The sequence below is a fragment of the Choloepus didactylus genome, chromosome 13 (genome assembly GCF_015220235.1).
Source record: "Choloepus didactylus isolate mChoDid1 chromosome 13, mChoDid1.pri, whole genome shotgun sequence".
NCBI lineage: Eukaryota > Metazoa > Chordata > Mammalia > Pilosa > Megalonychidae > Choloepus > Choloepus didactylus.
In genome coordinates, this window is record NC_051319.1 from 83,125,854 (window position 1) to 83,153,567 (window position 27,714).

The following is a 27,714-nucleotide window of genomic DNA, read 5'->3' on the forward strand; positions in this document are numbered from 1 at the left end:
TTCATGGGTTCTGGGTTGTAGTTTGATAGTTTCAGGTATCCACCACCAGCTACCCCAATTCTTTAGAACCTAAAAAGGGTTGTCTAAAGTGTGCTTAAGAGTGCCCACCAGAGTGACCTCTCGGCTCCTTTTGGAATCTCTCTGCCACTGAAGCTTATTTCATTTCCTTTCACATCCCCCTTTTGGTCAAGAAGATGTTCTCCGTCCCACGATGCCGGGTCTACATTCCTCCCCGGGAGTCATATTCCACGTTGCCAGGGAGATTCACTCCCCTGGGTAAGACACCCAGTTTTATAGTACTTTGTTACAGCACCTTAAGAAAGCAACACCCCCATCCTCAACTGGCTGAGAAAACTTAAGATTTCTAATGAAAGCATCCTCAATTTTCCTATACATTGCTCCCACCTTTCTAATCTCTACTCTTTTCCAAGGTTCCTTACATTCTTGAGGCAATGATTTTCCATCTTCCACCTACATGACTTTGCCCCATGAATGATGTCCCCTCTGGGATTTTAAATCGCTCTGTTAACGCTGGTTCCTTTCCCCTCTGCTTTCTAACATGCACAAAAGGTCTCTCTACCCAGCTTCAGAGACTCTGCCTCTGGGATGCCTTTCTTTTAGTACTCACAGAGCTATATAGTCTCTTCCTGGTACCTGTTTAGGGGTCCTATACCATAGGCCCAGGCAGGCAAGCCTCTGTCATACCCACCATGGTATCCCCAGCATGAAATAAACCAGTTTTTTCATCTGCCTATCTCTGAAATTACCTTTTTAATTCTCTTTCACTCACTCCTAAACAACTCAAACCCAGGAGTTTACATCATCTTTCTTCATTTCCTCATCTCCTATGCATAGCACAGCCCTTGATTGGCCTCAACTACACACACATAGGTTACACTTCCTTTTTTTTCCCTCTGTTAGAGAAATTGTGGGCTTACAGAACAATCATGTATTCAATACAGGATTCCCACATACCACCCTCTTATTAACACCTTGCCTTGGTGTGGAACATTTGGTACAACTGATGATAGCACATTTTTACTATAGCCCATGGTTAAACTTAGGGTTTGCATAGCATAATTCCATGGATTTTTTAAAAATTTTTATTCTGTTACCATATTACAACCTAACATTTCCCCTTTTAATCACATTCAGATATATGTCTCAATGCTGTTAATACATTCACAATGTTGTGCCACCATCACCACCATCCATTGCCAAAACATTTCCATCATTCCAAACAGGAACCCTGTACATTTTAAGCCTTGACTTCCCATTCCCTATTCCCACTCCTTCCCCTGGAAACCTATTCTGACTCTATGAATTTGCTGATTCTAATTATTTCAAATCAGTGAGATCATACTTTATTCGTATTTTTGTGCCTGGCTTATTTCACTGAACATGATACCTTCAAGGTTCATCCATGTTGTCACATGTATCAAGAATTCATGCCTTTTTATGGCTGAATAATATTCTGTTGTATGTATATACCACACCTCATTTATCCACTCTTCAGTTAACGGGTTGCTTCCATCTTTTGGCAATTGTGAATAATACCACTATGAACATCGATGTGCAAATATCTGTTAAAGTCCTTACTTTCAATTCTTTTAGGAATATACCTAGTAGTGGAATTGCCAGGGCATAAGTTAGTTCTATAACTTAGCTTTCTGAAGAAACACCAAAGTGTCTTACACAGCAGCTGAACAATTTTACATTGCCACCAGCAATGAATGAGTGTTCCTATTTATCCACATCCGCTCCAATACTTGGTATTTTCTGTTTTTGTTTAATAGCAGTCATTCTAATGGGTGTGAAATGGTATCTCATCATGGATTTGATTTGCATTTCCCTCATGGCTAATGATGTTGAGCATCTTTGCATGTGCTTTCAGATCACTTACTTTTATATCTTTAAACCTACTGACCTTAGTCATTTTTCCTCCCCTCCCCCCCATACCTCCTCCCCATCAATCTCCCACAGAGAGGATGCTGCTCACCACCACATCCCATTATTCCTCTACACGTACCAGCCTCCTCAGCCAGGCAGATATCCTGTTCATGTCATCTCCCCTTCCACTCTCATGCTTCCTACCTTGTCCTCTTCTCTGTCTCAGCAAATATTATCTCCCTTCGAGATACAGATCAATCCCTACCTCCAGCATTGTGACAAAACTAAGACTATAACAAGTCCAGAAAAGGGCCTCTTGTTCCAGTTCCTGGACAGCTCGAGAGCTTTTCTCACCCCTGGTTAATCCTAACCTTGGACATGCCTACAGGTCTCAGGCAGCAGAGTGAGGCCAGTATGAGAGGAAGAAGGGAGTCAGAATAACACAGGTTCCCTGAACTAAAGCCAAGCTCTTGGCATAGGGCTGGGACTGGTTTTGGCAGCTAGTTTTCCATCATCGCTACCCCAGTCTTTTCCATGCCAGCCAGTTTGGGGGTCCAGGACTTGGAAAGCTGAGGCTGTGCCCCTGTGCTAAGCACTCTTGATTAAACCTCAGAGAGAACAGGTGGTTGGAAGCAGAGGAAGGGGAGGAGAAGGGCCCACGATGCTTGTTAGAAAGAGGATGGCCAACAGCTGCTCTCCATCATCACCCAAGTCCACAGATTGCAAACTGAACTCTGGCCTACCCCATCTAGGTAATGAAGGCCAAAACCCAGGCAGAGAGCTATGGTGCCAGCAGGAAGCTTGGCCAGTGGCCTCAAAGTGGCCTCTGTCCTGGCAGTGGCTGCCAGCGAGGCCACAGGTCTTCCTGCCCTGGCCTCCACTTGCTCCTTCAGGGGGCTGTAGGATTTGGCTGCTGAGGGGCTTGGCCAGCCATCCTAGGAGGCTAGAAGGAGACCTCCACACATGGGAAATGAGGTCTTCCTGAGAAGAAGAGATCTAAATTGGTCTCATAATGCTTTTTGGGGCCTTTATACATTCCAGCCCATCATCCTTTTCTCTCCCAGTACAAAGTAGTTTGAAGCCTCAGAAACTGTTCTCATAGGCCTCAAAAGACCTGGCATACTGCCATCCCCCCAAGTGCTTCTGCCTGACAAACTTGTATTTCCAAAGAGCAAAGGAGTGGGGAATGCTTAACAAAGGCTGCATAACAGGGGGAGATAGGCTAGAAGCACAGGGAAAAGAACAAATGAAGTTCTCAGGGAATCCCCAGGAGACTTGAAAAGGCTCAAAGTGGGAAGAAAAAGCACTGCAGAAGGAGACAGCCAGCAGTACCAACGATAAGCTCTGGTGAGCACCTCACCTTGAAATGAACAGTGGTTGCTGCCGGAGACAGCAACTTGTGTCCAAGAGAGGAGACAATCTGGCCCAAAACCCACACAACCACCTCACTATTTCCTCTGTCCAGCCCCTGCTCCACCTTTATAGCACTCTGCTTGAGCTAGAGTGGAAGACCATTCAACAGGGACCCAGGCTATACCCCTCCCCAAGTCATTACATCCTGGTGGCTGCCAAGAATCCACACGGCCTGGCTTCAATGAGACACAGGGGCTTAGGTATGAACTGCCCTCAATTAAGCCTCCCCGGCTGCACACAGGGTGTGTATGCATGTCTGTCTGTGAAGGATGGGACAGAAGCAGGTCATACTCTTGGGGGCCATCCTGGAAAATGAGATGACCCATAAGGGAGATCCCTCCAGGCTGAGAAGAGGAGGCTAGGGGAGGGAGTGAGAGTCACCTGCCTCAAAGCAATAGAGCTAAGCAGAAGGCACTGGGAGCTTTGCCCCTTGGTCCCACCTTAATTGCAGCCCGTTCTGAGCTGCAAAGGGCCAAAGCCCAGAGAGACAATTCTGCAATCACCCAGACCAGGGTCAGGTGCTCCTTCAGACAGATTTCCAGGGCAGGAAATCAGACTCATCCCTTAAATACTTGAAACCAAAGTAGTTGGTCTACTATAAATGAGGTTTTTAAAATTCAATTCCCTCCTATTGCTTGTACAGATCTGAAATGATCTGACCAGATGGCTGGTGCTCTATAATTCTTGGATTGCTCTCATCAGTTGTTGATTATTTGGATTTTTTTTTCCTTTTCCTTTTTTTTCCTCCTCACATGAACGTGTCCCTGCACGGGCTTCCTGCGTGCTCCCATCAAGTGGGCTCTTTGTGCTAATGCCAGTATTTCAGAGACTCTCACAGTTGCCTGCTTGGAAGTCAGCTCAGGCCAATAAGGAACCCCAAGTTTGTGCCTGGCTACACTACCCTGGGCCCATATGGGGCCAGCATGCAGGCACTGGCTAACAGGCAGGACAAGGGGGCCCTCTGCCCTGGATGCCTTTTCACCCATACTTCTCCTTCAGGTCCCTAAGGATAGGGAGACAAGTCACTTCAGAGGCTAAGGCATATTTTTTTAAATGACAACTACAGCCACTTATTGACTATTTCCTATGCGCCAGGCCCTGTGAAAAACATTTTACATGTTAATCTTGTTTAATTCTTATACCATCTCTGTGAAATAGGTATCTTCATCCCTATTTTCAGATGCTAAAACTAAAGTTCAGAGATTCTAAACAACCTGACCAAAACCACATAGCTCAAATGGAACTGAAGGTGGATTGAAGGTTCAGTGTCAGTAAAATAAAATTTGACTAACCCCCCACCTGTGCAAAATCTTAGGGGTAGAGAAAGAAGGTCCTGGCCTTCCAACACCCTCCTTTGTGCCTTCACCGAGCCCAAGACACTTCCACCCGAGCATCTCTAATACTTTGGTAACTTTTTCATTCTTTCTATCTTCTGTGAGACTGTAAGCTGCTGGAGGACAGGCATCATGTCCTATTTGCTACCCAGAGATAGTATGGCACTGTCTGTACTTAGGCTCTCAGGCCTTAGATCCAGACAAAGCTAGGTCTGAATCACAGTTCTACCACTTACTGGTTGTTTGGCTAAGTCACTTCTTTCTGAGACTCAGTTTTGTCTATAAAAATCAGGAGAGTTAAAGCAGCTGCCCTCAAAGGATGCCTGGTAGAGTCAATGTTCAGTAAATTATCTGGATGTCTGGTTACAAGGGCAGTGCCTGGCACTAAGTAAGATCTCAGAAAATGCCCAGGGAGCAGGGGCCCCACCAAATTTGGCCATGACCAGCTTTCTGTGAAGACAAGTGCAAAGGCACGAAGTCCTGGTCTGCAGGGGTCCTTAGCCCTAGGACAAATGCCTGAGTGCCTGGCCCAAAACCCACAGGACTGCCAACAAACAGCTTTCCTCTGCTTGCTTGTGAACAGCTGACACTGAATCCACATGCACGTGCTTGCTGTGCCTCCATAAGGTGAGGAAGATCCCAAAATAAACCAGAAGAAAGAGAGACAGGGAAATCACTTCCAGGAACAAGCAGCTCACAGTGAGGATGCTGACAGTAATGAGAGAGGCAGGCAGACTTCAGGAGAGTGACCTGTAGCCCACCATGAATCACAGGTTGATCCTCTGGTATTCCAGGCCACAACAGGCAGTCTGGAAATCTACCTGCAAATGAACTCAGCCCACAACCAAAACAGCCCATGTACCCCACTACCCCCTCTTTGGAGGCCTGAGGGCGACAGAGCTGTGGCTCCCTCCAGAGACTTGAGAGGAAAGAAGGTACTAAACTGGGGTCAGTAACTGTCAACATAAACAGCCAATTTGCCATTTTCTTAAAAGTCCCCAAAAGAGACTTCACATCCTCCTATGTCATGTCCTGACTGTCAGGCAGGAAATGCTGGGCTAACCCCTTCTCCTTGGGCTTAACCTTACTCCCTCACCATAATCTCTGTGGAGGGAGAGAGGGAAGACAACACTTCATAACCATGCAAGTCTCTCCTTCACATTATAAGTTCCCTTCTCTATCTAAAAACTGGGGAGGACATGAATGCTACACACTCACATACATTCACTGGCAGCCAATTCCATGATTGAGCCGAAGGGTTAATACAAGAATGTACAATTTAAAATCAGAACTGCTGTAGACTGAGTAATGTCTTCACACCAGGAGTTGGGCAGGGGGCTTCACAGCCACCACCTCACCCTACATTACCAATGGGGAAACAATACAGCAGTAGGATTCAGTGACTTTCCCAAGATCCCCTAAGGAACAAAGCTAGGATTTAAAACCAGGACTGGCTGAGTCTGAAGTCTGTCCTCTTTACCACTAAATTATACTACCTCCCCATTTACCTATTCATCAAAGAAATCCCCAGGACAGGCTATGTTCCTTTTTACCTTTAAAGGTTAGTGCTAGAAGCTTATCGACAGCATTCGAAGTGTAGTAAGTTAAATATTATACACTGGCTGAAGGCAAAGCACCAGCCATCCACACAGATCACTGAGAGGTCGATTTCCTAACAATACACATACAACATACATAAAAAACCTTCTCAATGTACATCTCAAACCTGAACCAGGACCTAAGAGCGTCTTGTCTGCCTCCACTGGTCTGACTGATTCAATGGTGCCAAACTCTCAATCACCCCACATCAGACACTAAGGCCAGAACAAGCCTCCCACCTGCCCTCTCTCACCAGCCCTGCTTTGGGGATGAGGGGTAAATGAAGAACCTTCTTGGGGTAGGGAAGGAACCAGAGCTGCTTCACCCTCTGAGCTTCAGGGCCTGAATGTCTGTGCTCAAATGCAACACACCAGGTGTTGGGGTAGCTTCAAGGGAAATTCAGGCAGATGAGTTTACAAGGGGCTCTTGAGAAACTAGAAGGGAGAAAGTATGATGCCAATGGGGTATCAGGCCCCAGATTATATGTAAAATATCAGTGCTCTACTCCAATTCTGCAGGTGGCTCTAACAGTCCACAGCTTGCCGTGTCACACAAGACTCTGGCTCCCTTTCCCCAAGGATACAGAGAAGGGCTTTTTGCTTAGCCATTAACAGCAGCCCTACTGCCCAGAGGACTGGGCAAAGACCGAATCACACCCTTCAGCCTTGTTCTGCAGTGTGGACCCAGGGCATTGAAGGATGCTACTGACTCAGCCACAGAAACAAATGGAATTTGAGTGGGGGCCACAGTGCAACACTGACCTCCAACTGCCCCAGGCACTCACTTTAGTCAAAGTGGTACAAGCTACATCACGTAAAACCAGGGATACAGCCCACATTTTCTCTTCCCCAATCCTAAAAGCCCCTCTGGTTTCAGTCTTCAAGTTACAGGGGTTCAGTTCACAAGGAAACTGGGGGAGGACAATCAGGAGTTGGATCTGCTGAACCTAGTACCTCTGCTCCTAACACCTCCGTCTGCCCAACGCCATCAACTCCCACGTGGCTTCCTTGGTGCTTCATCACGCCTCTATGGCAGCAACTACCTGTATGCAAGCCCAGCAGGAGGAACAGCGCTACCAGAAAGTTGGCTGGCACAGAAATAGCGCCCTTGCCAGCTGCACAGCAACAGGGGCAGCGAGGACATGGCGATGAGTATCAGCAGAGATGACGAAACTATACTGTGGCAGCTGCCAGGACTTGCCATCCACCTTGCCACAGTGCAGAATGCAAACAGCCTACTTCTGAAAACAGGTCCAGGTCTCGGCCTAGTAGGACTCCAAGCCAAGGACAGCTGTGACTGGAAGGGGAAGTGGGAGGAGGGTGACTCCAGGCTCTGAAGTCAAACTATGTGGGTGGCTGAAAGACATAGGACAAGTTATCTAACCAGTCTGAGCTTCAATGCTTTCATTTGAAAATAAAGATAATAGTAGTTCCTATTATCATAAGGATTGAACATTATGCACATCAAGCACCTAACACAGGCCCTGTACATGGTGAACACTCCATAACTGCTGGCCATTTTCATTATTATTTTAAGCCCTGGACCCAGGCTCATGAAAGGGTTAGAAAGAATTTCCTTCTGAGGATGCCCCATTTTAAAACCAGGCCAGGGCCAGCCCCTGTTCCTTGGCACAGGCTCCTTTAACAACAGAACACTCCTACCCTGCGCCGGTGCTCAGGACTCTCTCGTGAACAATATTTCAGCAGCACTGAGCTGAGCAGCAGAGACCAAAATAGCATTTGCAGAGTGAGGCACATGTCATTGCCTCTCCTGTGCTTCAGAAATGCAGGAAAGAAAGTTTTCAATCACTTGCTCAGGAAGCACAGCCACCCACCACCTGCCTTCCTTCCAGGGCACTCAGATGGAGCAATCTCTGCTCTGCTGGAAAATGAAGGTTCCTAAACCCTGCAGTGGTAGCAGCCACTGCTCTGATGGACCATACTGTTCTCCTCCAGCAGGCCAGAGAGTGGCTGCTTCTTCAAAGTAGCCCTGTGGGGACAAAGGACATATGCAGTTTGAATTCAGAATGTGTTTGTGGGGACAGGGCTGAGGGTACCTGGCCGAAGGGCCTGCCACTCATGAGTTGGGTGAAACACTTCTAAGACCTCGGTGTCCAGCTCCTCCTCTGCTTTGGTTTCCTTTCTCTCTGTTTCTTTGGTGCTGCTCTCCTCTGGGTTGGTCAGCGCAAATTCCTTGAGAAAAGAAAACACAGGGCCTGACCAACCAGGAAGTAAAAAGAAGTGGCCTGGCGGTACACTCTCCCCTAGCCCACCCCTTGCCCTTCTTCCCCTTCTCAAATGTATTTTGGAAACATGCAATTCCTTTCACAAGGTTAAACTCAGAACCAACATATGGGTTTATTTAACCAGCACATGGTTAAATAAACATAGCATAGCACACTGTTATATGTATATGGTGCTTTCGTATATGCACGAGGAACAAGTTCCTAAGGTTCCATGGTATCCTGAGAAGTTCAAAGGAACATTCTGGAGAGGGGTGACAAGGGGACCTTTTACTTTTTACCTGATATGCTACTAGACTGATGTTTAAAACTCATATGTATTACCTCTACAATAAAGAAAGATACTTATAAAAGAAAAAACACATATGAAAGGAAGAGTAAGATCTCAAATGGACACCACAGCTGTGCAAAAGCTGGCAGCAGAGGCCCATCTGATTCCCAAGCAGCCCAACAGGAAAGTAAGGGCCCAGGCAATTCCCTGGGGTGCCTATGGGTCAAAGTGACTTCTTGGGACATTCCAGTCCTTGGAGGAAGGGGTACATGTGGGAAGGTGGGAGCCCAGCTGGGTTGAGGGAGAAAACTGCTTCCCAAAACCTATTTCCTTCCATGCCATAGAGAGCGTGGAGGATTAATGAGATGGTGTCTTTAGAGCATTTTGAACTCAGGAGACAGAAATGCAAGATAAATATACAGTATTATTCATTTTACTCCTTCCCAGCCTCCCATCCTTCCTGTCCAATTTTTAAACCTTATCTCACATAAAAGCAGTAAAGCCTTCCTTAGGAAATTGGGACCAGAGAGTTCCAAAGCTCTGGAAATTACATTTTGGAGAGAAAGGAGAAACCCGCACTAGCATACCAGGAGATTATTTCAGCCCTACTACCTCCCATGTTAACACTTCTCCTCCACCTCCCAATTCCTTCCCTAATAATAATAGGCATATTTCTTGAATTCCTAATTTGAGCCCGAACGTGTGCTAGGTACTCTACATAGATTCATTCTGTTCTCCCAACAACCCTAATCCTGCATGGGAGGTAACAATGCATCTCATTTGAGCAGTGCCTCCATTCCAGGCAGGTTCACCCACCTGCCCACATTCCCCAGAGTCTGATCTTTAATTAGCTGTCAGAGGGAAGGTTAAGATATTAAGGTTTTGGTGATGACACTGTGAAGCCCCTCCAAGGATTTCTGCCTTTTGACAAGAAACAAAGGCATGAAATTCAGATGACAGAATTTCTGACCTTGTTAAAGACCAGTAAGGAAAATATCCTGGGCAAGAAGTGGCCCTAAAATCACTTCACATGTAATGAGAGACACTGACTAAGGCACAGTGATTAAGAACTCAATTCTGCATCAGATAACCACAAGTCTGAATCCCAGTTTCTGAGACTCTGAGAAAACTATTTATCTTTCTAAGCCTCAGTTTCCTCATTTGTAGGGGAGAAGTAATAACAGGATCTAGCTTGTACATTAGATGAGGTACTATCTGTAAAACACTAACCCTGGGTACCGAGTAGCCACTGCTATTATTACTCGTAAAGTCAGTTATAGGTTCTAGGTCGATGAGTCTGTGACATCCAACAGTGACTGCACAATGGCATCATTCAGGCCCCTCAGGTTGTGGAAGTGGTTACCTGTGCAGCTTAACCTTCAAATCCCTCCTGCACCTTTAACTTGAAGTTTGCACAAATCTGAGCTCAAAAGAAAACAAGGAATAGAAAAGTCGTTGTGCTTGTAGGATTAAAGAGAAGACAGACCGGCAGGAGACATCCTACATCCTGAGGACATGGATGTCAAGGACTTCCAACATCTGAGTTCCCCTGGGGGCAGACAGTACATCAGTCTCTTTCATCACTGTATTCCCCATGCCTAGACAGGGCTTTTACAATGGCTGAAAGAAAAAAAAAAATGAATGAATGACCCCTCCCTGCATCCCAAGCCTTAACAGGCACTACCACAGAGAGAAGTGTCTTTTGGGTACCTTAGAATGAGGAAGCCCTTGAACAAGGTCCCTGAGTCAGCTGAAAGCCAGGCATGAGCCCCACATCCCAGCTCAAGGCCCACCTTGTCAGATAAGTATCCAGAACTTCTATACTCCAGGGCCCAGCCATGCTGGTCAGCCCTGCTTGAAGCACAATACACTAGACCATGGAACCATGAGAAGGTTAATAAAATTTACCTCAGAGGTGTGTCGATCAAATGCCTCCAGGAGCCAGACAGAGAAGGATGTAAATGAGAAAAGTGGGCCAGGTGTAAAGCAACAGGGAGTGGTGGGACTGTGGGACCGAGCCCTCCTGCCTTGACTAAGAGAAACAGCTGCTATTCAGCTGACCCACCACTGCCACAGAGGCATTCAAATTTAAGAGAAAACAGAAATCCAGATTCTTATAGGAAATTTTATTTTTAGAACATTCTGAGGGCCAAACTAAATATATCTAAGCTCCAATTTGCAAATCTTGCTTTAGGGTATCTATTAGCCGGGTAACTCTTGGTAGGTGTGGCTTTAAGCAAGCACTCGAATTCACATCATCAAGAGAAGCAGAAAGAGACAAGGGGAAAAGTGGTGATAAAAAGCACCAGAGATCATTTTGATGACAGGGATGGGGGACAGGAAAGCCTTTCTTCCTAGATTTCTTTAACAAGGTTAACAGAGTAGGTTCAAGAAGAAGGATTAGAACAAGGAGACTGATGAGCCACCGAGGCACATGCTTCCAGCTCTAGGGAGGCCAAACCCTTTTGCAAAAATCCTGTTGCTGCTCAAAATGTTTGAACCAGAATCTGTTGAATCAGAATCAGAATCTTTGAACCAGATTTTAACACACAAAGAAGTAAAGTCCTTGTTTTATAGTATACTCAGTTTTTAGTGGAGATGATATAAAATCAGTGCTCTCCTGTCTGGTCAGCCCACCCTGTTCACTAGATCCGGCCCCGGGTGATTTTAGACTGTTTCCCCAAATAACACCTGGCCATCCTCAAAGGCCAAGGACTCAGAAGCACTGACGTTCAGTCAGATGGACATACCACAAGTTGGACAGTTAGTTCAAAAGACGTTCCAAAAAAGGTTTTGAGGAAAAGCAGCATCATTGGAATGAGGATGTAATAATAACAGCAGCTACCATTTATTGAGCCCTTATCATATGCCAGGCACTGGCTGAAGTGCTGCCCATGCCTTAACTGATCCAAGTCTGACCTGAGCAGTATTTATTCTTATTATTCCCATTTTACAGATGACGATGGATATGAGTCTGCTCAAAATGACACTGCTAAGGAGAGCAGAGATTTAAGTTTAGGTCTGCTTGCCTCCAAAGCCCATGCATGAATTCTGACTTACTTTTGTGTTTCTGTTCTTGGTTATGTGCACTAATGGTTGTGCTCTGGATGCTGAAGAAATGAAACTGGGGCCATGAGATCACTTTAGCAGACCTAGCATCATATCTCCCTTTGCAAGCAAAGGTTTATTTGGGTCAGGTAAGAAACTACAGTCCCAGAGAAAGGACAAGCAAGACTAGCCTCTCTCTGCCTGGGAAGGGTCCTTAACAGGAGGGGAAAAACAAGAGGTGAGAGAGGCAGGCCAGCCCTCGCTCAGCTCTAAAGTAAAACTCCATGCTCTGTGCCTTCCCAGCTGGCTTCTTAGGACTCCCTTCCTGGAGCCCCAGCACCCTCTTCTCCCTACCACCATCACTCCAAGTACCAATTTCTACTTAGCTTACTGGCAAGAAGTCTCAGCTAAGGTGTTAGCTGACAACAGCTTACCATGTCACACTTCCTTGCGCTTCTATCTGAATAAGAGATTCTTAAAGACCAAAGCCTTTAAGCTCCAGTAAATGAATGAATCTCTAATGGTGGGCTGACAGACACTGTGACACAGATGGACTACCAGGGTAACATTTGGGAGCAGGAGTCTGACACTGCCTCCAAATTAAACCACAGAAGCAGCCACCTCCTCTATAAAAATAGCAGCTGACATTTATTGACCATCCATTGACCATATCGTGCTAGATGCTCTCTATATCTAAATACAGTGTATATTTAATATACACTAAAACTTAAAGAGGAAGGTACAACCCTGTTTTACAGATAAAGAAACAAAATCTCAGAAATGGCCAACAACAAGCCAAAGGAGGTGGTAACACCTTGTTTACCAAGGTTTGTGCTCCTCCCTCTGGACTCCACTACCTCCCTCCTCACTCAACGTGTCTTTTAAGGCCAGTACCACACAATCAAGCCCTGCAGGGAACACACTCCTCCTAAAATATGGCATCCCAGGAAAGTGCCACAGCAGGAGTACCCTGGTAAGCACAGCCAACCTTTCCTGGGTGGCCCTCAACCTACATAGACAGGCAACTTCAGGTCTCCAGGACCACTTGCCTGGGCTTCAGGCTCTGAAGAACAGACTAGACCTCCCACTCCCACCCCAATTTTTGCTACTGTTAAGGTGGCTGGCTGCATAATTTCAATTTTAAATGCCATCAGGGCAGCAATTTTTATGGCATGAGAAAAAAGATGCTTCAACTCCTACTTGTGCTTAGCACATGATGAAAGATTATCACAAATGGATACAGCTTAGGAACAGACATAAGGATAAAAGCAGCTTCTGTTGATGAAAGTCAGTATTAACATTTTTCTGAGACTAGACTCAATAAAGCTAATATAAACGGGCCAGAATAATTATGGCTCTGAAAGCTCATCTATTTGGTTGGACTATTATCCAAAAGGGACTTACTAACACACAGTCCTTAAGTAAATTTATCAGCATGCTTTTGTTAACTGTGCATCTGCTAAAGCTCACGATGGGGAGCACAGGGATCCTCATGAGCCGGAGGCTGGGGAGAGGAAAGAGCCCTGATCCTCCCTCAAGATTCCTGGGTGTTTTTCTTGGCCATTCCACAGCCAGTCCATGCCAGAGACAGCCCCAACCTCATGCTGCTGCCAGTCCCAACCACAGGGTCCGCTGGGATCCCATTCTCACTGCCCTTGAAGAAGGCAAAAAAAAAAAAAAAAAAAAAGCACCAACGAGATCTTAGAGAACATTAAAAGCTCAAAAGCATTCGTGACTCCTTATCGTATGTTCTCTCCTGCTCCACAAAGTGGGGAGAAAGGCAGAGAGAAAACAAATGACTTCAGAGGGAAGGTGGAAGCTTGCCAAGAGACAGAGGTGAATCTCAGCTGAGCTGGATTGTTACTAAATTCATCACAATTGTCATTTGCACTTCAAGGGCTTCCCGCTCCAAAGCCTCCAGCACTTTACCCAACATTTACAGGGAGCCCTGGGGGGTTGGAGAAGGTGGCCAGGGGAGGATAAGACAGTGAGGGAGCTGACAGTGACGGCTTCTTAAGGGAGAGAAAAGGGAGGGCATTGGGAGCTGGTCAAGGGCAGGCTGTTGCTGGGGTAGGCTGGGGAAACAGGTCCAGAAGCCTCAGCGTGCTACAGCCAAGCCAAGCTCAGGGCCTTCTCCAGCATTCTGCTCCTGCCTGTGGCAGTGAAAGAAGCCCTGAGCAATGGGGTCTGGGTTAATGAAAAGAAGCATGGAAAGAACTGGGAGAAAAGGACAGAGGGAGGGAGGAGACAGATACAGACAGACAGAGAAAGCTCAGTAGAAGGAGAGCAGAGGAAGAAGCAGAGGAAGAAGCCATCTTGCTCAGGACTGATGCTCACCCCACAGGCACCCAGCTCCCTGCAGAGAATCCTAACCTTATCAGCTCTGCCCAAACTGACTGTGTGACTTTGGCCAAGTTACTTAATGTCTCTGAGCCTTAGTCTCCTCTTTTTCAAAATAAGGATAATAATTGCAGTTGTCTACATCACAGGGTTATTGGGAGGATTACATAAGAATACATATGTACCAGTTTGGATATATTATGTCCCCCAGAAAAAGCCATGATCTTTTAATCTAATCTTGTGGGGGCAGATGTATTAGTGTTGATTAGGTTGGAACCTTTGGATTAGGTTGTTTCCATAGAGATGTGACCCACCCAGTTGTAGGTGATAACTCTGATAAGATAATTTCCATGGAACTATGGCCCCGCCCAGTCATCATGGGCCTTGATTAGTTTACTAGAGCCCTATATAAGAGCTCAGACAGAAGGAGCTTGTTGCTGCAGCCACGAGGAACACTTTGAAGAGAGCACAGGAGCTGAGAGAGGAGCTGAAACACAACCTAGGAGCAAGCAGATGCCAGCCATGTCCCTTCCCAGATAACAGCAGTTTTTCAGATGCCAAGAGCCTTTCTCCAGTGAAGGTACCCTATTACTGATGCCTTACGTTGGATACTTAGCGGCCTTAAGACTGTAACTTTGTAACCAAATAAACCTCCTTTATAAAAGCCAATCCATTTCTGGTATTTTGCATAAACAGCAGCATTAGCAAACCAGAACAATATATAAAGCACTTAATACAGTGCTTGGTACATGGTAAGCTGCAGCAGCAGTAGTGGTATATGGTGTCTTAGTTTCCTAATGCTGCAGAATGCAAAACACCAGAGACGGATAGGCTTTTATAAAACGGGGGTTTATTTCGCTACACAGTTACAGTCTTAAGGCCACGAAACGTCCAAGGTAACACATCAGCAATTGGGTACCTTCACTGGAGGATGGCCAATGGCGTCCAGAAAACCTCTGCTAGCTAGGAAGGCAGCCGGCGTCTGCTCCAAAGCTCTGGCCTCAAAATGGCTTTCTCCCAGGACGTTCCTCTCTAGCAAGCTTGCTTCTCTTCAAAACATCACTCACAGATGCACTCACTGAGTTCCCTCTCTCTGAGTCAGCTCATTTATATGGCTCCACTGATCAAGGCCCACCCCGAATGGGCGGGGCCACGCCTCCGTGGGAACATCCCATCAAAATCATCTCCCACAGCTGGGTGGGGCACTTTCCAAGCAAATCTAACCAGCACAAAATCGTCTGCCCCACAAGACTACAAAGATAATGGCATTTGGGGAACACAATACATTCAAACCGGCACATTTGATAAGCTTCTGCTGCTGCAGAAGGGGAACCAGGGGAAACCAGGTTCAAGCTTTAAACCGAGGCCAGAGGACTCAGGGATGAGGAGGAATAAGTATACATACATACTCCATGATTCAGCGCTGGTCACCATCACATACGAAAGAAAAAAGCCCACCCCACTGTCACAGCAGCCCTGGTGACGCCAAGCCCCAGAGATCCCCATTAGGGATCCCTCCCAGTTGCAATAAGACACTTACCAGGTTCTGATGGCTGAGACAGAAGGTAAAGCAGGAGGCCATTAGCAGTATAAGCAGCATGTCCAGAGGAGCCATCCTTGATGGGGGCAGGCCCTGGGTAGCCATAATTGGAGACCTGAGGAGTGCAAACCCAGAAAACAGAAGATCAATGGGAGGCTAGTATCTGGTTCCCCAGTATCACGATTCTCGTGATGTCACTTTTTAAAAGATGTCAGACATTTCTTCCATGGAAGTATCACAGGTCTTCTACTACAGGAGTAGATAAACCTGAAGTAAGTCTCCATATTCTATAAGGAGTCAAGCCACCCAGAAGGAGACATGTCCTGACTGGAACTGCATGGCCAACTAGGACCTTTGTGTGAGCTATAATAGCCCCAGCCCCTTCCTTCCTCATCATCAACTTGTTATCAGGTTATAGATGGTGGTGTTGGCTCTGGTGGGGAGAGAGGAAAATTGACCACTTGATCTGTGTGTGAACTGACATGGGCCCAATTCCACATAAGTCTTTATAACCATCCACTTCTGAGCCTGACAACACAAGCCACCAACATGCCCTAAGCCAGCAAAGTTCAATATTCCCAAACCACAAAGCCTTTCACATCACCTTTTAATCTGCCCCATATATCTGAAACCATGCCAGAAGTTTCTTGGAGGGGAGACAATTTTAGTAATCATTCTAAGACATGATGCATTCTAAGAGTGATGCCAGATCTTGGGTCCAGTAAAGACTCTACTTGCCCTAGTTGCTTTGAAAACCAAAGTGCAAGACCTAATAGCTGTTAAAATTAAAATGAGACAAGGATGCTCTGTTTAGCATCATTAAAGCAACTGCAAAGACTCAAACCACTAAGTTTAAGTTTGCTCTGAGCATTAGCATCTATGCTAAAGATCACATGCTATTCATCATTTATTTGGGACCTTACAGAGACCTGAATTGTAACACTCGTCAGACCTGGGAACCTGAATGTGCAGGTGAGTTTAGGACAGGAAAGGATAGACACAAGGGGAGGAAGCAGAATGGTATAATGGAAGTCACCTAAAACAGGAGTTAGGACACCTGATGTGTGGTTCCAACTTTTCCAGTGACCTATGGTATGACCTTGGCCTGGGCGTATCATAACTCCGAAGAGCAGTCACAGCAACATGTTTCAGAGAATGGGCTTCATAGTCAGACAGACTTACATTTGAGACCCAGTTCCACCAATGTCGAGATGAGTGGCTTTGAGCAAGTTACTGAACCTATGTCTATTTCTTACTCTGTTTAAAAAATAAGGGGAGTGGTAATCTCTTTCACAGGGTAATAAGGATTACATGATAATGTTTATGAAGTCCCGTACCATGTATAGAATAATATCTACCACTTACTGATGGCTCTTATCATGTCCACAATTTCATCATCCATAAAATGTAGAGTTCAATACCTAAAGAGCTATTGTCAAGAGCAAACATGACCACTCGAGCCAACCAAAAGCACAAAACCCTACACTAGAGACAGGTTATTATTGGTAGCTATTAACTGAAGATGAGAGTTTGGCCCTATCCACATTCCACCTCCTATATTTCCCAAAGAGCAGAATTCTCAACAGAATGAGAAAACATAGGAAACACTAACCCAGAGCAAAAACAAACGACCATCTCCAGGATTCTCCAGATCAGAAAGGAAAAGGAATGGCCCCTGCCCCTACAGGATGCCCCCACATATGAGGAAGTCCAAGCAAGTTCAAGTTCAGCCCAAAATGCCTAGGAAATAACAAAAGCTGGGAGTGGAGGGGGTGGCCTATGCCAAACCAAGAGAGTGGGCACAGCAAAACAATCCAGTTTTCTAGCCTCCATGTACAGTCCACTTTGCCTCAGCTCAATTCTAGTCTCCTTGGGCAGATCCAACCAGAGGGTGCCTCCTCAGGAGATGCATTCTCATTCCTAGGAGAGCCAATTCCCCCTGGGGCTGCAGCAACCACCATATTCACCTCAATTAATCTGTCATCTTCAATGTATGGTCACTGAGCATCTACTGTGGTTAGACACTAGGTGAACAAAACCGACACAGACCTAGCCATCATGGGGCTCACAGTCTGGCAGGGAGACAAACAACTAACCACACAGAATACAGAAATCATAGTCAAGGGAAGGAACAAGGTACAGGGAGAGAGAATCAGGGTATGTGGGGTAGGGGAAGAGCCCACTGACATGTTGGATGCTCAGGGAAGGCCACTGAGGAGATGAGTTTGGACTGAAACCTGAAGGTTGAGAAGGGCCAACCATAAGAAAAGCAGGGAAAAATGTGGCCCATACATTGTCCCATACAGGGAACAACACATTGGAAAGGAAGGATGAAGCATGAAATTTTTGAGGAATTGGAAAAATAAAATTAAATTAAAAGACCTGCAGTGAAATGAGATAAGGTTGGAAGAATAAGAATGGGCCTTGTAGGGCTTGGAAAGGAATTTGCATTTTTATTCACAAAGCCACAGGAAGCCAATGGAAGATGTTAAGCATATGAGTCCTATATTAACTTGGGTTCCTCAAAGAGGGCCTCCCTTCCCACCCATGAGAAATCAGACACCCCTGTCCTGGCCCCTAAGTCACACTACACCTCTCTCCGCTTACCCAATCTGGAGCTACTCTTTAGCCAGACTGTACCCCAAAACTGATGCTCTGTGTTTGGTCATTAAACTGGAGTGGAAGTCAAGAGAACTTAATCCAAATTATCAAATGATCCAGGAAAGAAAGGCAGAAAGAAAAACAAAATAAAACAAACAAAAAAAAAAAACTTAGAAAAATGCAGATCATGTGAGTATTAGTACAGACCCTTATAAAAAGGTTTGCATGTTTATCCTTCAGCCCCAATACACCTCGTTAGGGCAGTATACTTAATAGAGGCTTAACTGAGTTAATTATGGGGGAACATTTCTGAAGCGTATATTTACATTTTCTCTCTCCCATCCCAGCCACATCCTCTCTGTTCCACCTCAAGATTTTGGTCCTGTGACATGACTGCAGTGCAACCCAAAGCCCTGCCAAACCCACTCTCAGATGGCAACCCTCTGCCCCGCCCACCCCTCAGGTGCAAACAAAAACTTTCCCTAAGGACATCTGCAGCCATAGAGGAAAACAGCCCTGCTGGACCAGCACTGAGCTAAAAACACACAGCCAAATGGAAAAGCAAAGGCTTGGAAGCTAAAAATAGCTGCTACACTCACCCAGCAGCAAAAGCCTTTGCTTTCTGCCAGTTTTCCCCTCTTTTTCTGTCGACAAAATGGAATGACTGAGCGCCACATGAGCTTCCCCCAGCAACCTGGCTCCCTGGGGCCCCAATCACACTGACAGACAAAGAGTGAGTTCACAGCCCCACTCCAGGTTCTGGACAGTGCATGAGCATGTCTGGGTGTGAAAGGGAGAGGGGCCAGGCTGGGTGAGGACGAACAAGGGGTAGGGGCAGTCACATTAGGAAGAGAAGAGAAAGGGGTCCCAACAGGGACAGCCCTAGAGCTTCCTACAATACACCATACCTTTCTTTAACCTTGCAGCCCTAGCTGTGGGGAAAAAGGGAATAAAGGAAGGAAGGAAGGGCTCACAGCATTATCAGGACAGAAAATAATAAGACAGAACAAAGATTTCCCGAAAGCCACAGATATCCCTTCACTTACATGAGAGTGTTCACGTGTACACACACGTACACATACACAGAGTTAGCTGCTCCCTTCTTCAGGGATAAATGCTGAAACTTGTGCTGGGAAAAAGACAAGGAGGAAGAAATAAATGAGCAGGAAGAAGTCAAGGACAAAGAAGACAAATGAGCAGGAGGAAGAGGAGGAGGCCTGGGATGGACTGAGGAAGAAGAGGTGGGGGGCAGCTGATGCACAAACAGCAGCTTCCCCAGCCAACTAGAGTGGGAAGGGGTAGAGCAGGGGGCAAGAGAAATGGCAGTTCACCAGGGCTCCCAGCAGCCTCCATCTCCTGCACACACACTAACACTCTCAGAAGCACTGCTGCCAATACTCAGGATGAGAGACTGATTCGCAAGTGGATCCTTCATCTTCCCCCAATAATTCCACATGGATTAGACCTATTTACTGCCTCTATATATTTCCCCACAAAACAGAGAAGAAGGGGGGGGGGAGAGAAGGTGGAGGGGTAGTAGAGACCTAGGAGAGACCTGGAAGAGGTGAGGCTGGGAAAAAGGTGTGAGATGGTTTCCCAGGCCTGGCTAGGGCATCCAGAGAGCAGGCACAAATTTGTGGCATGCAGGCATGGATAACAGTGTCCTCTTCAGTTCTGGCCTGCCGCCACATCACCCGGTCTCGATCTTTTTACTCAGGCAGTGGGTGGAGAGAAAACAGGCAGTTTTCCCTGGGCTTCATGCTGAAGCTAAGGAAATAAACGGGAGAAAAGGGGACAGAGGAAGTGGCGCACAGCTATGTCCTGCTAGGATGGCCCACCATCACAGGCAGAGGACCTAAGCAGAAGTAGCAACAGCAGTAAAAGGGAACCTCAGTCCCTGACATAAGCAAAGCCAAAGTTAAGGTGTCTCATTGAATCAGTTTGGAACCCTTAGCCAGAAAATAGTGCCCTCCCCAAACCACTTGCCACCCACTAACCCTGGGTTCACATAATCACCTGCCCCCGCATGCCCTGTAGTACAAACTTTCCATCATCCTTGGCCCTCAACAGAAGATAGACCTACATCTTTACATTTATGGCCTTCTTCCGACTTAAAACACCATCACTCAGTATGGGAAAGGAAAATGTATTTCAATGGTCCACCAGTTAGTCTTTCCTTAAGTATCCTTGGGCTTCAGGACAAAAGAGATAAGGTAGTTGAGAGGCTCATTTTTCTATCAAAACTCGTCATTTGTAGGCTGTACCTCTATTTAAAAAGAGGCTGAAAGCTCTCAGCAATCTGTATTGCCAGTTCACTGCAGCCTGGAACAGATGCTCAGGGAGCGGATGGGAGGAGGCCCTTGGACTCTCTAGCCTTCACCTCCCCTGGTACCTTGTGTCCTCCTCCTAATTCAGACAAAATTGGGGGAGGGGACCCGTCCCTGTTTAAATAAGACACATCCCCCCATAACTTTCTTCTCTCAAGGCAGAAAAACAGAAGAATCGGATGAGGATGGCAAGATGCCAACAGATGAAGGTGGAGTAGGGCTGCTGGGGCACCAGCAGCATCTGACATGGCCGGCGGGCACCACAGACAGTGGCTGCCCTGGTCGCAGGCCCAGAGCACAGGGAGGACAAGACAAGGTCCCAAGTGTCCTGGGCAAGCAGAGCCACTGCAGCAGCCTGCCTCAGAGTCCTTGGAGCTCCATCTTATAAAATGCTCCTATTCTAATCTACAGTGCACATTTATGGATTTGTCTTCCCTAATCTTCTGGGAAAAAGTGAAAGGGCAATAATTCCTGCCTCCATTTTATAAGAAGGAAGCTGAGATAAAGAGATAAAAACATTAGGTAGAAGTATAGGACATGAATTTAGAGTCAGACAGATCTAGGGTCAATTCTTGGCTCTGCCAATTCCTCACTATGTGATCTTGTATACAATTTCACTGGGCCTCAATGTCTTCATCTATAAAGTTAATAAAAATTAATAAAAGTTAATAAAAACTATAAAATAATAAAATAATAATAAAAGTTCTGTGCCAGTCTGAATGTATTATGTTCCCCCAAACACCATTACCTTTGATGCAATCTTGTGGGGCAGACATTTTAGTGCTCATTAGATTGGAATTCTTTGAGTGTTTACATGGAAATGCGCCCCATCCAACCGTAGGTGATAACTCTGATGAGATAATTTCCATGGAGGCGTGGCCCCACTGCTGCACTAAGTTCCTTCTATTTGCCAGCTCACTTATATGGCTCATTTATATGGAGCTGCAGATGAGAGGCAATTTGAAGATGGCCATTGAAAGCAGACTCTTGCTCTGGAGAAGCTGAGAGAGGACAAATACCCAAAGTGCAACTAAGAGTGACATTTTTGAGGAACTGCAGCCTAGAGAGGAACGTCCTGGGAGAAAGCAATTTTGAAACCAGAATTTTGGAGCAGACACCAGCCACATGCCTTCCCAGCTAACAGGTTTTCTGGACACCATTGGTCACCTCCAGTGAAGGTACACAATTGCTGATGCGTTACCTTGGACAATTTATGGCCTTCAGACTGTAACTCTGTAACCAAATAAACCCCCTTTTATAAAAGCTAATCCATCTCTGGTGTTTTGCATTCCGGCAGCATTAGCAAACTAGAACAAGTTCCTACTTCAAAAGATGGTAATGAGGATTAAATATAACAATGCATGGGACAGGCTTGGTACAGCACCTGGCATCATTGAAGCTGGGAAGATGACTGGTGCTCCTGTACCCACAGCCAGCCAGACAAGGCCGGGCACACTGGGACCACCATCCAGAGTGTCTGCCTCCTGTTCTGACCCTCCAGCTGACCCCACTCCTCAAACTTTACAGCCAAAGTCTTTTATTGGATAGCTACTCCCAGGAGGTGAGGTAAAAGATGTTTAAAGGAAGACTCTCTCTCCTAGCCCCACCCAGCAGCTAAAAAAGCAGAGATCCAAGCCCATTTTCTGTTGCACCCTGAAGCAGACCCAGACCTTTCAGTGTTTTTTCCCAATGTTCTTGTGTTCAGAGAGCCAGGCCACCACAGAACTACCAGCCACAAAAACAGCTGTAAGACAATAACCTGCTTTACAAACTGAAGGTTAGGGGATGAACTCTTCCCACAGACACACGTTCATTACTATTTACGGGCTGCACAAACTCATATACACACACACAGTCACTCACCTCTTCACAAACAGAAGCTCACCAGCTAATTTGAGCAAATATGAAGCTGAAGAAACAATGCGAAGAGGACACTGAAAGGACAGCCCTGACAAAAGAGAACATTGTGCACAGACATAAGAAAAGAAATGGATTTTTAAAGAATAATCTGAAGGACAAAAGAAACAAGTTTGGAGTTGTTGGGCAAACAAGTTTTTTCTCTTAAGACATAAACTAAACAGTCAAGTGGTGAACAGCAATTAAACCCCTGAATTGCAAAGGAAATGCAGTTTTGAACCCTAGTCCCACTCCTAACTGGCTAGAAGGCTGGGTTTGGAACACTCCCAAACATGGCCATTTGGGCAATGGGGACAGTATCTGTCCTGAATACTGAAATCAGACCTAGGGCCAAGCAAATGGGGACTGCTCTCAACAAACCTAAGATACCCTAAAAAGAAAAGTGATTAGAAGAAGCTGTTAGAGGACAGAAGGTTCATGATGCATGCAATCCTCTCCCTGGCCTGAGAGCTACAAGACCAAAATACACACAGGCCTCATGCTGTCTGCAAGGGAGAGCCCAAGAGAGGTCTTTCCAGTGGCAGTACAGGGACAGCTGTTGGCTCCATCTGAAAGCACGTGGAGCCAAGAAGGGATCCACTGGCCTAGAAAGACAGTTAAAGGGCAATCCTGGTCCTTTCTCTATACCCTGAACTCCAAGAGGTGAGGGGCATAACCAACCTCCTCTGTCCAAGTAGAGAAGAGAACAGATCTTCAAGAAGGTAGCCAAGCACATTAGCAAACACTTAAAACTCAGGGACAAAAGCTAGTGGCTCCATCTAAAAGAAATCAAGTGACAAGCAGAGTGACTAAATAAAAGGGAGCCCAATCTGGCTCTCTCCAGACCTCTTCTACTAAGCAACAGCCTTCAGAGAATCTATGCTGAAAGGGAGCTTAAGACTCAATCCTCATTTGAGCTGCCAAGGACCCAGAAGACATGGTAGGCACTCAAAACCTGAATATGGAATAATCAGAGTTCAGTATCATTAGGCACAAAGTTTCTTCATGGATCTAAGAAGGCTCTGGTAATGTTATATCCATTGAAGACAAAGCAGCAGAGAGGGCAGGGGCACAGGAAAAGTTTTGGTCCCGCCAGCAGAAGTGATAACCAAAGCAGTAAGAGTAGAGTCCTGGTCTTAGAGAAAGAGCATAGAAAGAAAGGAACAATAGGCCAACAATAGAGCATTCAACTCATGGCTGGAGGTTAGGAAGTGAAAGAGAAGCAATCAAGGAAATCAGAGGAAGAAAGCTCCGGGGTGTAAGAGCAACAAGAATAATGCAGAATCACACAGAATCACAGAGGAGAGAATCCTGAGAAAATCAAGTTGTGGGCAACAAACAATGTCAAGAGATCAGTAAGAAGACAGATGAGAAAATCCACTGGATTTGGCAATGAGGCAGACGGATATCTCTTCAAAAGAGAGTCCACATGTGAAGAAATGGAGGCATGAAAGTAGGACCCTATGAAAAGTTGAATTGCTCCACTGAAAGTTGGAGATTTCAGGCCACTTCTCTAAATGCAAGTTTTTAACATTTTCACTACAGTCTTCAAGGGTACAGAAAAAACTCACTCCAATGGTACCACAGAGGGATTCTTTATGCATACAATAGGTTCCTATCATGGTGGAGAGCTACCTTACTCTCCATATATGCATCTTGGAGAAAGTGAAGTGAACAGTCACACCAGCAGAGCGAGGGAGCAGCAGGCAAACTCCCCAAGAAGAAACACCCATCAGACACAACTCTCCCTTCTCTGCACTCTCAGCCATGCCTCAGACGCCTCAGTAGCTTTAGACTTTACACTCTGTAAAGCTGTAATAATCGTACTTATAGCACTTGGGGTGGGGGAGGGAGAGAAATACCCCTGCAACACTCCTTCCCCTAGTATTCAAATGCAATATCTGAGCATCTCAGAGGAAAATAAATTATGTCAAATAATAATGAAAGTCAACATTTTTGGAGCACTTTCTATGTGCCAAGCATAGTACTAAGCTCATTTACTCTTCACAACAACCCCCTGAGGTGGTTCTAATATTCTGCTCATTTTACCCAAGAGGAGACTAAAATTTAGAGGGGTTAAATAACTTGCCAGAGTTCACGCAGTCAGAGAGTGGTAGAGTAAGGATTCAAAGCCAGTTTGGCCCCAGAACCTGTGCTCTTTTCACAGGCCATGCTGCCTCTCCAGAGGTCTACGAAATCAGCCACAGAAACCAGACAAATCATTTTATTTGTTCTGCAACAGAATAAAAAGATACACATTTTGTGTCCGGACAGGACATTTTAAATGAGCTACTGGGGCCCTCGTGTGGAAAGATCCACATCAACCATGTGCAAGTTGTCTGCATATCTCACACACTCTCTCTCTCTCTCACACACACACACACACACTCTCCCTCTCTCTCTCTCTCTCTCTCTCTCTCTCTCTCTCTCTCTCTCTAATTATTGAATGCCCTTGGCAGAGTCTGGCCCACAGCAGAGGCACAGACATCCAGAAAGAAGAAAGACCTCAACTCAGATTGTAGCCAGGTCACTTGCACACTGGGTAGCTTGAGGAGTGCTCTTAAACACACACCATTCAAGCCTCCCACTATAGAAAGCAAAATGTCCCTGATCCCCATCACAGAGCCCAGCACCAAGCACTCCCCTCACATATACCCAAGAGAGCTCAGCAAAGGGGAAGGGAGACCAATACTGGGTAAAAGTTGTTCCAAGAAAATATCTAAGCTGATTTCCAACTAGTCTATGATCCTCACACCCCACTCCCCATCCAGGAAATACATAGGACAGGATTGTTCCACATGGCAGATGAAGAAAATGGAACCCAAGAAAGTGAAGGGGCTTGCCTAAGCACACCAGCAAGGGACCAGGTGAATGAAAAACTATGCCAGACTTGGTCAGTGAGCCTTCCACAAGGTCCTAGACTGTAAGTCTTGGTGAAGAGGGGACGAGGGGAACTACTCCTTACACTTGCTCGCTGACCCTGCCTGAAGTCTTCAGAGTGATCACTCTGACTGATCCGGCTCCACTTCCATGGAATAGAAAGAGTGTGGGCTTTGGAGCTCTACACCCAGGTCCCCCTGACTAGCTGTATGACTTTGGCCTAAATGCTTAACCTTCCTAAGTTTCAATTTCTTCATCTGTAGAAGGCACATAATAGTAACTATTTTGTAGGACCGTTGTCAGGATTAAATGAGATGATATAAATGAAGCATATAGTACAGTGTCTGGCACAGGGAGGGCTCAAGAAGCACATAGCTTTCACTACTAACTATTGTTCAAGAAAAATCTGAGCAAAGAACAAGAGAGGCAAAAGCACTGAGCCCTTCACCCCATATAGAAGAGTCTTCTGTTCTGACAACCAAGTCTCTCCTTGGAGCCCAGCTTCCCTGAGCTGCAGGTCTATCCACATATCCAGAATGCACTCTGGGTGGCTACAGAAGCATTCCCATTGGAAGCTTTAAGAGATGCTGCATGGCTCCACATCAGTGCCACAGAAGGGATGACTGAGCACAACCACTTCAGAGCCCAGTTACCCAATGACTCAGGTCCATCTCCAAATTCCTGCTGCTGCTCTCCTGTCTCTAAGGGGAAGTCAGTGAGGACAGGAGCACCAGGGCAAATCCTGCAGACCCAGACTGCTGGGACCACCCTAGACAGGATCAGCTGGCATCCAGGGAGTAAGAACCCCAGGGCCTCCTCCTTCCCTTTCCTTTGAAAATAAAAACTGGATCTCCTGTCAGTAGGCACAATGGACTTTCTCTACAGTCACACACTCATCTTCACACCACAGCTTGAGGCTGGAGAGGGATCAGAGTTCATCTTCTTTTTCCCCTGCTCTCTCCAACCTTCCAGAGAGGGTCAGGGCTTCCAGTTCATTGCTACAAACTGACTGTCTGCAAATCAGTCAGCATACCAGCCTTTATTCTGTATCAGCTGCTCTGGCACTTTGGGTTATAAGCATTCAATATTCACACACGAGAAACAGGTACTACACAAAGATATGTTAGCATTAGCCTCAGTCCCCAGCGCACACTGGGCACCATACCCTGAAACAGAACATACAAAGGATACCCTCACTGCCCTCAAGTGGTGATGTCCTGTCAATCAGTGGATGGGGTGCCTTCATGCCTGAGTCTCAGAACAGTACTCCTGCTAAAGGGAAACCCCTATTAAAGGAATACGCAACGAACAAAATGGCTACTGTCTGGGCAACTCAAGACACAAATTACAACTTTGAAATGATGACAGAGGCAACAATAAAGGTGCTCCTCAAACTAATTCAGGAGCCTCATTAAAACAGCATTTACTCACAGAAACACTTAGTCGCAGCATGAGGACGGGTCACCAATCCAGGAACTTGCTACTACCATGCTGGCACAGACTATGTCTTCCAGGTAAGTCAGCAACTGAAACATTGTATTTTATTTTTAACCTGCCTGAGAGCCCAAGACTATTTATAAAATCAGAATCTTAAAAACTTGAAAGGGAAATGAATTTTAAAATACACACATTTACATACGTGGGCAGAAACAAAAAATTCAGATGCCTCTAAACCCAGCTCAGGGAGCCATAACTCACGGCTTTCACAATCCTACCCAATGCTCAGAGAAAATCCGGGCGCCTTCAGAAAGAGATGGTGGGAGGCTGGGTAGGTAGCCAAGAAACAAAGAAAACTAAACTCAGCACTTGGCAGGACAATTAAGGAGCAAAGGATTTTAAATGCATTGTTTCTGACTCTAAATATGTCTACATTTATTACCAATTTGGGATCAGAAACCACATTTAGTTCTGACATGACCACACACTAAAAATATTAAGCAGAGTATTGCCTAGGAAACAGCAGTTCTCCCTGCTACAGCAGCCCTATTTCAGAGCTGCCTCTGCCATGGTCCCAGGGCTCCCCATCCTGGGCTTTGCTGAGAGCCAAGCTATGAGCAGAACTGCCACTGTCCTGCAAAGGCCTTGCTTGCATTTTCGAAGGCAGCACTTGGAGCCAGGGCTCGGAATGCACAACCTCCTCATCCTCTCCAGGTGGTCAGTGAAGTTTCAGTGCAAGGGCCTGTAACAATTAGAACCCACCCGACTGAAAGCTCCATAAGGGGTGGGACAAATGTCTGCCTAACCCCACTGCTCTATCCTCATTGGCCAGCACTGTGCCTAGCACTCAAAAAATTTCTATTGGTTAAACAAAATCAACATTCTAAAAGAGGGGT

At 46.0% G+C, this 27,714-nt stretch overlaps 1 protein-coding gene across 4 annotated transcripts in view; it reads right to left on the reverse strand.

The window, feature by feature from the left end:
* Positions 1–27,714, reverse strand: part of SIL1 (SIL1 nucleotide exchange factor) — a 324,181-nt gene that overhangs the window by 255,108 nt on the left and 41,359 nt on the right. For all 4 annotated transcript variants that reach the window (XM_037801498.1, XM_037801499.1, XM_037801500.1 and 1 more), the window contains 2 exons: positions 15,678–15,792; positions 8,293–8,428 (listed from right to left, as the gene is read on the reverse strand). In XM_037801498.1, coding sequence (XP_037657426.1) covers positions 8,293–8,428; positions 15,678–15,782 — 241 coding nt within the window. In that variant the 5' untranslated portion in view covers positions 15,783–15,792. The remainder of the gene's footprint in view (positions 1–8,292; positions 8,429–15,677; positions 15,793–27,714) is intronic.